Source organism: Sceloporus occidentalis, unplaced genomic scaffold, assembly GCF_023333645.1.
Source record: "Sceloporus occidentalis isolate IW3139 unplaced genomic scaffold, rSceOcc1.0.p SCAF_1, whole genome shotgun sequence".
NCBI lineage: Eukaryota > Metazoa > Chordata > Lepidosauria > Squamata > Phrynosomatidae > Sceloporus > Sceloporus occidentalis.
Genome location: NW_028316981.1, coordinates 100,093,686 through 100,105,889, shown reverse-complemented (window position 1 = coordinate 100,105,889; position 12,204 = coordinate 100,093,686). Strand labels below are relative to the sequence as shown.

Genomic DNA, 12,204 nt, shown 5'->3' with positions numbered 1-12,204 from the left:
ACATCCTTTCAAATATTTAAACAGGGCTATCATATCACCTCTTAACCTTCTTTTCTCCAGGCTAAACATCCCCAGCTCCCTAAGTCGTTCCTCATAGGGCATGGTTTCCAGACCCTTCACCATTTTTGTCGCCCTCCTTTGGACACGCTCCAGTTTCTCAATGTCCTTTTTGAATTGTGGCGCCCAGAACTGGACACAATATTCCAGGTGGGGCCTGACCAGAGCAGAATACAGTGGCACTATTACTTCTCTTGATCTAGACACTATACTTCTATTGATGCAGCCTAAAATAGCATTGGCCTTTTTAGCTGCCGCATCACACTGTTCACTCATGTTCAACTTGTGGTCTACTTGGACTCCTAGATCCCTTTCACATGTAGTTTCATTCAGCCAGGTGTCCCCCATCCTATATCTGTGCATTTTATTTTTCCGCCCTAAGTGCAATACCTTACATTTCTCTGTGTTGAATTTCATTTTGTTAGCTTTGGCCCAGCTTTCTAGTCTATTCAGGTCATTTTGAATCTTGATCCTGTCCTCTGGGGTATTAGCTATTCCCCCTAATTTGGTGTCATCTGCAAATTTGATAAGTATGCTCCCAATTCTGTCATCCAGGTCATTGATAAAGATGTTAAATAGCACTGGGCCCAGGACAGAGCCCTGTGGGACCCCATGCTAAAAGGTCTGGCACTGCTGGGGGCATGGGTATGTCAATCAGTGGGGCTTGCCCCCTCCCATATTTGGTCTTCCACAGTTTCAAGCAAATTGCTGGACAGAGTTAAAATCTAGGAACATGCTGGACTTCATAGACACATGACTTCTAAGACATACCTGGTGGCAACTGGTGCCATTTTTTCCCTTTTTAACTAGAAGGCAAGCACAGAGGTCCTCCTTCAGGTTGGGACTGGAAGGCAAAAACAGAGGTTAAGCCTGGGTGGCATGGAAAATAGAGCTTTTTTCTTTGTGCTGCAGTTGCTCTAGGTCGAGAACACCATGCTTTCTCTAGATTTTTTTTTAAAAGGGCAAGGAAGACATGTATGCTGTCTGCATCTTTACAATGAAGATGGAGGAAGTAGACCATGTGTATGAAAACTTATGCTACAACTTCTTTTGCACAATTAATCTCAGAGGTGCTGCAAGATTCCTTTGCATTCTGATGCAGACCAACATGGTAATGTCTCTGTATTCTACCCTGATTTGCCTTGGTGTGGAGCCTGGTTTGGGATCTCTCTTTCTTCACTGACATTAAAATGCTTGTTTGAAAGTAGAACTCCAGGCTGTTCCTTTTCTATATCCTAACCTGTAGGATATGTGAACTCTTCATTTTGAGAACTGCTAAGCATAATATAAATAAGTCTGTATTTTTCTTTATCAGAAACTCTGCAGCGACGCACAGTTGAAAGTCTTTGGAAAATGTTGCCAGCTCAAACCTGGAGGAGACAGTTCCTCCTCTTTGGATAGTTCAATCAATTCCTCTTCTTCATCTTCTGAAATAAAAGAACAATGTCCTAAATTTCAGGTGAGAGTTCCTCTTTTAATTGTGTCATATCCTGAGCATTGTTACTTGCATTACATATTTGAAAATGCTGCCTTATTAGGAAGTGACTGGAGCTGCAGGGTGGAGAGTGAGCCTAGAAGCATTTCTTTGGTCCAAGAAAACAGATGGCTGATTTTGTCTGGAACTGAAATAAGGAAACTAGAATACCAGAAGCAGGGTGAAATGTTATTGTAGGTGATTGGCACAGTATATTTGCAGTATAAAACATAACTTAAAAGTAAACAGTATACAACCAAACAGTGACTGCAGCAAAAGAAGGGTCCAACAAGTTAGGTTTTCTTCTGGTGGCCGGGCATCTATTCAGGAAAGGCCTGATGGAAGAGATCCCTCTTAACAGCCTTTTTAAAGCTGTTTAAGATGGTTATATGATGGATCTCATCTGGCAGGCCATTCCATAATCTGGGAGCAGTAGCTGAAAAGGTCCTCTGGGCAGTCGCAGACTGCCTAATTTTTATAGGCTGCAGCAAATTCCTCTCAGAGGACCTGAGTGCACAGGGTGGATTATATGAAAGGAGACGGTCTTGGAGATAGGTTGGACCCAAGCCATTTAGGGCTTTAAAGGTGATAACCAACACCTTGTACTGGGCCCGGAAATTAATAGGCAGCCAGTGAAGTGATCTTAGGATCAATGTTATATGGTCTCATCTAGATGTACCTGAGACCAACCTGGCTGCCATTTTCTGCACTAATTGAAGTTTCTGGACTGAGCACGAGAGTAGCCCCATGTAGAAATTACAGAAATCAAGACGGGAGGTTAGCAGCGCGTGTACCACAGTTTCAAGGTTCCTAACTTCCATGGCACCCTGGGACTGAGTCAGGGTATACGTCATCTTGACACAATGCCCTGACTCCACCCCCATGCCCACCTTTCAGGCCGGTCTGTAAAGGGCCTTAGTCCAACATTCAAACCACTACACCATGTTGGTATGAGAGAGAAAGGAAGAGCCAAAAAGAGAGCAGGTCTCCTAATTTTAGCCAGGGAACAGCTGAAAATGCAATACCTGAGACTGATGTCATGGGCATGGGCTTACCCCAAACTTTGGTGTTACCAAGTTTGCCCATCTATCACTTTTCTACCAGAAATGTGTAACATGAATTTAAAATGTTCCACCTAATTTTGTGTGTTCGTAATTGATATTAAGGCTTGACATTTTCATAAACTCTTTAAATGTTGTTCAAATTTCCATCAGAAGTGCTGATGATCCATAATACATTTTCTTTTAGTATATTAAATTGGAATTTAGATTTTATCACTTTTTGCCAGAGACATAGGGTCTGGGACATAGGGACTGGGTTTTGTGAATCTGCATGGCTAGCCTTTTGTTTCAAACTTGAAGTTATCCACAATCGATCCATCACTTTATTTCTATCCTATCTTTCTCCCAGGCTAGGATTCAAGACAGCTTTCAAAAAGATAGAATGCAATAAAACACATATAGTTTTAAAACATACAAAGTAAAGATTAAAACAATATTAAATAACAACAGAATCAAAACCAATTAAAATGTTACTTTAATAAAGACAGTATAGCACCTTAAAAGCCATTTTTGTTAAAATTAGCTTCCAAAAGCTTGCTGGAAAGAACAGTGTTAACTTGTCTCGAAAAGGAAAACAAAGAAGGACCCATCCTAACTTTCCTAAGGAAGGAGTTCCAAAGTGTAGGAGCAGCCACAGAGAAGGCCTTCTCTTGCATTCTCACCAGCCGTGCCTCAGAAGAGAATGGGATGAAAAGAAATGCCTCCCCTGCAGATCTTAGAGTTCGGCCAGTCTCATGTGGGAAGAAGAGATGTAAACTACAGCCCTGGTAACCCCTCCCACCATCATTCTAAATTTCAAGTGTCTGTAGTCTTCATTTTAAATATTTGTTAAGCTTCATGCTACATTTCCCCCCCTAAGAAATAACTATGTATGTATGTATATGCCTGAACAACAGCTTGAAAATCTTCCACTCTGAATTTTTTCTTGCTGACAACTTAAAACGTTTATGACAGGGACACTCATTGAACTCGAGTTACACTTTACATAAGAGGAGAGGTTTTGGCCACTGCAGCCAGAGTCATCTGACTGGATATATTTCTGTCGTCTCACCTTGCACTGATCACAAGTGTTTTCTGTTAAGCCTTCCTAAAATAGAACAAGCCTTTATACTCTTTGTAGTTAAGTAATTCTCTGTTTTAGGGTGACTGATCCTAAGATAATTTATTTTGGAATACTGCTTTTAACATACCAGATGTCAAATCCATGTTTACAAGGTTTACTAAGCATACATTCGTTGCTGCATTTAACCACTGACTCTCTCTCTCTCTCTCTCTCTCTCTCTCTCACACACACACACACACACACACACACACACACACACACATGTCTTATATTCATATTTCACTGTTGTGCCTCAAAATGAAGTTACGTTTATTGCTTTCCTCATCATGGAAGAGTATATTTTCTGTGGTTTGGACAGGAAGAGACACGTGTTCCTTTGAACTCTTCTTTTTACACAAAGAAAATTGTGTATTGCTGCCCAGATCTCAGTTTGCAAGTTCATTTATCTTTTGTGTCAGGCAGAGTTTACTCACAAATTCTTACATAATTAACTTTATCAGCAAACAGAGAGGTAGATATGCATGTCCTCAGCATTGTTATCATCTTGAAAATGCTTGGAGGGGGGGATTTTAAATAAACCCTAAAGGTAATTGTAATCAAATGAAAATGTCTGATGCAAAATATGGAATGCGACTCCTGTTTTGAATAATTAAAGTATTATACAAAGTATTTGAAAAATTAATTTGGATATAGTATCACATATTTATGAGATTCCAGCTGGCAAGAACTGGGACAAATGATAATAACTGCCATCCTTAAGGTAATGCGCACACTCCTAATAACATAAAGAAAGCCCTGCTGGATCACCCCAAAGGTCTGTCTACCCTAACATCCTTCTTCTTACAGAGGCAGGACCATATACAGGGCATTAAGGCAGTCCTCACCTCCTGTTGCTCCCAAGCAACAAGAAGCTGATTTCAAAGATAGCCACATGCTCTCGTTCCTGGAGGTTTTACATTATCATCATAAATACTAGTCATTGATAGGATAATCTTCTACTTCCACTTGATGAGGGAGCCTTAGTGTCACAGGCTGAGTCTAGCACCAAATTCCACCCCAACCCACTGTGCTCCCTTCCCTTTGATACCATCATTTGATGCCTTCCCAGGTTTTATACAGGATTTTAAAACATTTTGAAAGTCCCATTATTTGGAAAAAGGCAAGACATAAATTAAATGATGGTATTGATAATAATATTTTGAAATACCTCTCCTAAGACATTGCTACTGGCATTTAAAGGTTTTGGTCCCACCCATTACTGGAATGCAGCCCTCTGAAAACTTTCTGAAATTGAATTTGACTTTCAGGCTGAAAGAGGCTTGTCCTCTATTACTCAGTTGTTCAGACTGAAAAAACATTTTGACATTGGTATCTGGAGTCAAGCTAGATATGCTTTTCTCATTGTCAGTCTAATCACCTCATTGACCATTTAGATGAGCTTCTATTATTGTGGTTCAACATGGTCTCCAAATATTTGTGTCAGATTTGTCCTACAGTCTCTCTTTCTGCTTCTTCAAATTGTTCCCCTCATTTTAGGGAAGGATCCCCTTTTGTAGTCTAATGTGACTGTGTTAGACTTCCTCTATAATATTCCATTGCTGTATATGCTGAATTTTATACCACTGTTGTGGCCACTGTTTCAGTATCATTTGCATCTCTCATTAGATCATTTGTATCGCTTCGGATTAAGTCCAAGGTTGGCTCCGCAGTTTCTATGACCAACTCTCCTGAAGCAGGGACGTAGCCGGGGGGCGGGGGGTTTCTTGGGGTCCGGACCCCTCCCTTCCATTAGAAAAATGAATGGTGTGTGCTGCTGCGCCGCCGCACCCAGGTCCCATTATAATGGTGGCACTTAGTCTGGAGCCCCCCTTCCTAAAATTCTAGCTATGTCCCTGCCTGAAGCAGAGTGATTAGGGGATCTAGATGTTTTGTCATGACTTGAATATGCACTTTATCTAGACTGGGCAAAAATAAGGGACCACTCATTACTACAACATTCTCTTTTAGATGGTTTTCCAATGTGTTTGTTTTAGCATTTTGGTTCCATTTAAAGTATATCCAAATACTAAATTGCTTTTCAAATAATGTGTTTCTACCCTTAGGAATTTTGTGGAAGAATCTGCTCCACTTCAGATTTCTAGTTTACTGGACTCTATGTTCTCTCTCTGACATACAGAGTTACAACATCTGCTATGTTGTATCGAAATATGTATAACTATATCCCCCTGGGTCTCTCCATTCCAAGTTTCCATTTTGCTTACTATATGATCTCGTTTTTCACCACTTAGATTCTCACATTTTGACTTGAAGCTACATAGCATTCGGGCATAAACACTGAAGGCATTGCATTCTCCTTCCAACTCTGCATTTGGCCAGTGATTGTATTCTTCACTATACTGTACTCGTTGCCAAATTCTATTCCTATTTGGATACGCTGTAGGGGAGACATGTACCAAACTGGATTCTCCCAGCTCCTGCCAGCTTCCCTCAGGGATCATTTTTTCCCACTCTAGATGATAAGGTTCAATCTGGAAATATAAAGACTGGGATTTATTATACTTAGAAAATAAGGACTATATTAGGAAGGATCTCAGCAATTAGATGTCTCAAGGTTCCTGGCTAGAATTATGATAGAGTGATATGAATCTTACAGTAGTATGGGGTTTATCTATTTTGTGGGCTATAATAAAATCTTGACTGACTGACAATGAGAATCATAGAATCATAGAGTTGGAAGAGACCCCAAGGGCCATCCATCCAACCCCTGCCATGCAGGAACTCACAATCAAGGCATCCCTGAGAGATGGCCATCCAGCCTCTGTATAAAGACCTCCAAAGAAGGAGACTCCACCACTCTCTGAGGGAATGTGTTCCACTGTTGAACAGCTCTTACTGTCAGGAAGTTGCTCCTAATGTTGAGCTGGAATCTCTTTTTCTGTAGCTTGCACCTGTTGTTCCGTGTTCTAGTCTCTGGAGCAGCAGAAAATAAGCTTGTTCTACCGTCAGTGTGACACCCCTTCAAATACTTAATCTCTTCTCCAGGCTAAACATACCCAGCTCCCTATGTCTTTCCTCTTAAGGCATGGTTTCCAGACCCTTCGCCATTTTGGTTGCCCTGGTGGAGTCTCCTTAATATGCTATTATCTTTATTTTTAGTTGTTGTATCTTGTGGTGTGCCTTCAAGTCATTTCCGATGTATGGCAACCCTATCATGTGGTTTTCTTGGCAACTTTCTTCAGAAGGGATTTGCCATTGCAATCCTCTGAGACTGAGATATTGTAACTTGCCCAAGATCACTCAGTGGGTTTCATGGGTGAGCAGGGAATCAAACCTTGGTCTCCAAAGTCAATAGTCCAACAACCAAACCATTTATAAATACAATTGAATTGCTTATTCTTGTCCTGGAATCTTCATTGGCCAGAGTTGTATTTCTTATTGCTCATTTGTGTTTTTACACACTTGTTTTTCTTATATTATTGTCTACACTCTACATGATTTTGATCATCTTTGCTGTTTTGTGGGGAATGAATGCCAGCAGTAGCAGTTGAAAAGCAGGAAAGGGTTAAAAAAAACCAGCCAAGCCAGTGCTGTCTTATAACAGAGGAGACAATTCTGGTCAGTCCATAGGGCATTGGGCTGTAGGCTGTTGAGCTTTTGAAATAAAGCCTGATGCAAAACTTAAGCTGTGCTATTCCAAAAACGTATATAGAGTGACAAAATTATTGGGTTAATTGGCTGTTTCCTTCTTATGTGAACATTTTTCGGCTTGTGGTTTCTGCTTTATGATGGAATAACATGGGGTGAGTTCATGGAAAACTCTTACAGTAGTAGTCCATGCATAGATTGAGCATAAGACTTATTATTATCCAGGTTCAGAGTAAAACCTGGGTGTTAATTTCTACTGTTCTGATATTTAGGAAATCGTTAATGCCATGCCTTGTAAATATTGAAATTTTCATTTAAAAATAATATGAATCCTATGTATATGCTGTATAAATTCCACTCTTAAACAGGATGAGCAGCATTGCAACATTCTGCATGTCCCCAAAAAAGTACTCTTTTACTTTATTATGTAAATAAAAAATAGGTGCTACTGAATCAGCATTTGAATAAGTAGTGGGCTTTCAAATAGAACATGTCCATGAACTGATATCTGATAAATTTCATTTCATGATGCAAGTGCCATGCATCATTTAGAGCAGGGGTGGGCAAAGTCTGGCCTGCCACACACACACATTCACTTCACCTGTTCCTGCACCACCACCATCCAAATTTTCCTCCAGAATCCCCCCTGTGGGTTGTGGAGGGCATTTCCATCATGTTTGGGGCCACCATGGACCCCACAGGAGTCAAAACCTTTTTTGCAAATTTTTTCCAACAGATTTTTGTGGCCTCAGAATAGCACAAAGTGCCCTCTAGGGCAGGGGTAGGCAACCTTTTTGAGCCGGGGGCCGGGTTGCTGTCCCTCAGACAACTGGGGGGCCGAAGCTGGGGGGTGGAGCTTCCACCCTCTGGGGGAGGAGCCGCACACCAGGGGTGGAGCTTCCACCCTCTGGGGGTGGAGCTGCATGCTGGGGCGGAGCTTCCTCCCTCTGGGGGCGGAGCCGCATGTCGGGGGCGGAGCTTCCACCGACGTCCCGCAAGGAGAAGTAGGCATGTGCCTGGCCTCTCCTCCTCGGTCCCATCCTTCGGCCAAAGCCCAAAAATTAATAATTAAATAATTTTTTAAAAAATAAATAAATAAATAAATAAAAAATAATTCCTACACACACTGCAAACATTATATGAAGTAAAAAACAAAATGGGAACATATACAATATTCAAAATGAAGAACAAGAACAAGTAAAGTTAAATAAAAATTAGGAAATCCAGATCAAATGCATGCACACTGTCTCAATCCAGAAAGGAGCAAGCCAGCCCATGTGGAGGGATTTTGCAAAGAGAATACCAAGGGATGTAAGCATAAGAATAACAATATTTGCATCATGCAAGCTACCTGAAAGTCAGAGAGCAGAGGGAAAGCATAGAGTTGGAAGAGACTGCAAGGGCCATCCAGTCCAACCCCCTGCCATGCAGGAAATCCAGATCAAATGCATGCACAATGTCTCAACCCAAACAGCCAGCACATGTGGAGGGATTTTGCAAAGGGAATACCAAGGGATGTAAGCATAAGAATAACAATATTTGTTAGCATGTGGAAGCTACCTGAAGTCCACAGAACAGGGGGAAATGCATGCACACTGTGTCCCAAACCACAAAGGCACAGGTAGTAGGTGTAGCTTCCGATAACCCCCCTCCCCCAATGAACCAACCTCGTGGTAGTGGCTCTGACTCGTTCTTTCTTTCTTTCTTTCTTTCTCTGCCTCCTCCTCCTCCTTCCCCCCCTCCCCGCTCTTCCATGGGGGGAGGGCTGAGGGCAGAACCAGGAGAGCCAGGAGAGCGGAGCCAGAAGGTGAAGGGCAGGGCCAGGAGGGCGGAGAGAGAAGGGAGGAGGGTAGAGCCAGGAGAGCGGAGCCTGAAGGGCGAAGGGCGGGGCCAGGAGGGCGAAGGAGGAGGAGGGAGGAGGGTGTCGCCCATTCGGAGGCCTGGCACGGCCCTGGAGCCCTCGAACAGGACTCCAGGGAGCACACCGGGCCTCCTAGATGGGCGCCGCATTTTGTTTTTTAAAATGGCGGCGAAGTCTTGTGCGACGAGAAAGGTCGCGCGAGACTTTGGCGCCATTTTAAAAAACAAAATGGCGGCCAGAGCAGCGGCAATCGGCGGCGCAATCGGCGGCAGGAGTGAGCGGGGGCCGGTTCTGGCGCCTCCGGGGGCCGGATGTGGCCCGCGGGCCGCAGGTTGCCGACCCATGCTCTAGGGCCTCAGGAAGGCCTCAAAACATGACAAGTTGTTGAGGACAAAAAAAAGGTAGAGGTGTTGGAGTTTTTTTGACAGGAACAGGTATGGTAGGTGGTACACTAAATTTGCCTAGGGAGTTAATGCAACCCCCTAGCTTTCCTCACTTGCCCTCTTCTGGTTTCAAGGAACAGTTTTCCAGTAGTCAGGCGTAGGTCTTTGTTTCTGAATGTTCTGTTCTGTGCAGTGTGGCCCGTATGTCTAGTGACAAGGAATTGTGGAGGTTGTAGTAATGGAGTTATGCAGTTACCTGTATTTTGTTTAGGGGGAAACGGTTTCTTGCTGCTTAATACAAACTTACTAAACCATTCTTTTTGTGTGTGTTATTTCTTGCCAAAAAAGAGTTTTTAAGTTAAGGCTTTCTGCTTCAAATTTATAAATGGGTAGCTAGAATTGGATTTTATAGCTCTGCTCTCAACCTGTAATAAGAGTAGAAACACTGCACTGGTATCCATAGAAGATTTCATGGCAAAGTGTACATTAGTTGAAGCCTTCAACAGTGTTGTCTTAGTAATTACAGTCAGCCCTCCTTATCCACAGATTTTTTATCCACGGATTCAAGCATCCATGGCTTGAAAATATTTTTTAAAAAGTATAAATTCCAAATAGCAAACCTTGATTTTCCATTTTATATCAGAGACACCATTTTCCTTTTCCATTGTGTTTAATGGGACTTCAGCATCCATGGATTTTGTTATCCACAGGGGGTCCTGGAACCAAATCCCAGCGGATAACAAGGGCCCACTGTAGTAATTATGTTTTTTAGCTCTATGTAAGTAGCACTACTGATATTAGTTGCACTATTAATAGTTACTATTTTTGTTGCACTAAATACCACATTGTTAAAAAAATTTGAGTATATTCTATTTATGATGACCTGGGTGCAAAATAACAAATTTTGCTGAAATGTTATCCCCACTGTCTGATACAAGTAGCAGCTGCACTGCTGGCTGAGTACCTTTTCCATTTTAATGTGAGAAAATGCCTGCTGTTTAATGAAGAAAGTATATGTTACTCACATTTCACTAGTGTGAAATAATATTAAGCTCTTTTTAGATGGGTGTTAAATGTGTGTAGAACTCAACATCCTGGTATTTTAGTGCAGAAGCTGCCAGTTAATGATTAGAATGCAAATGGAATTGAATAAATTAAGGCACTCAATTTATTTTACACTTTAGTTGCTTTTGTTGGCATAAATTGAATAATTTACAAATTTTACAGATGTGTCCATTTGTCTAAAATTGCCTTTTCCTATTTGATGTCCTCTAGGTTTTTTGGTCTAAAAATCCTATCAGGCATAGTCACCAAGCTCAATGTCCAGATATGTTGGGGGCTGAAGTCCAAAACACTTGGAGGATAACTAATTTGGGAAGGCTAATGCAGAAAATATTATATTATTAGAGAATATGTTATTGTTATTCAGGAAGTTAGAGTTTTTTCACCAAACTAAATGACTTCACCTCTGGCATGATGACTGAATACTAAAAGAAAGAAGGAAGTGCCTCAAAAACAATCTGCTTGAGTAGCTGGTTGAAATTTAAGATGAGCCAGAAAGATGTATGAGGGAAATGGTTGCATGAATATTTGATAATTTGTTCAATTATTATTGTTGATTACTGTTATTTTCATATATTGCATTAATTTTTATTTGTGTTATTAATGTTTCTGTTATTGTTGTTATTGATAAACAGCAGACAGAGAGTAATGAGTTCTGAAGCAATATTTAGAACTGAAATTCAAGAATACAGAAAAAATATTCAATATGTTGTCTATGTCAAAGTGTTGTTTTCCCCATTTATTCAGTGCCTTAATTAAGGATCCTTCAAAAAGTAATCTGTTATACAACACAATAATGAATGGCATATTTTTGCAGGGCTCCCGATGTTCCTCAGATGCTAATATGCTTGGGGAAATGATGTTTGGCTCTGTGGCCATGAGCTATAAGGGCTCAACTTTGAAGATCCATCAAATGCGGTAAGGTTTCTGTTTTTCCTACCTGAGAGCTTTCCCTCACAATTTCATTTTGTTAACGTCAGATAAACTTCCAGCATTGATTCTAGCACTGAACACACAGAAAAGCAGTTTATGAAGCTGTATGTGGGGAAGGGGAAGAGATGTTGCTTGCTAGTCTTCCCCTCTTCTCCAAGCATCGGTCAACATGAATGCAGTGAGGCTTTTGCATTTATAGTCCAGTGGATGTGAATGCTGAGGCATAATATGTAACCTTCTACAGTGAACCCTTCCTATTGGCAGACTGGCAGTCTGGGGCTTTGATGGCTGTGGATCGCCATGCCTCATATTATACAATAGTGGTTCATTCATCCGCATGCACGTTGCTGCCATTGAATAATATGGAGTGCAACTGTCTGTGGTTTTTGCCATCTGTTGAGGGTGGTTGAGGGGATAGCAGAATTGAACCCCTGCAGATTTGAAGGGTTCGCTGTAATTTTATCAGGTACAAGTCAGCAGGTGACTTGAAGGCACATACTTCACTCTTTCTTTACAGCTTACAGACTCAACCCTTGTCATGTTTTTGAATGTACATTGAATGTTCTGACCAGTGGGTGGGACATTGTGGGTGGATTTAGCCATCCTAGTCTAATTTTCAGCTTGTTCCATACAGTTCTATATTTTTTGCATATTTGTATAGGATT

The 12,204-nt window shown here is 41.4% G+C and overlaps 1 protein-coding gene across 5 annotated transcripts in view; it reads left to right on the top strand.

Annotated features, from left to right (window-relative positions):
• FNIP1 (folliculin interacting protein 1) overlaps positions 1–12,204 on the top strand; it is a 143,479-nt gene that overhangs the window by 73,885 nt on the left and 57,390 nt on the right. For all 5 annotated transcript variants that reach the window (XM_089530499.1, XM_089530472.1, XM_089530489.1 and 2 more), the window contains exons 3-4: positions 1,373–1,516; positions 11,424–11,524. In XM_089530499.1, the coding sequence (XP_089386625.1) occupies positions 1,373–1,516; positions 11,424–11,524 (245 nt within the window). The remainder of the gene's footprint in view (positions 1–1,372; positions 1,517–11,423; positions 11,525–12,204) is intronic.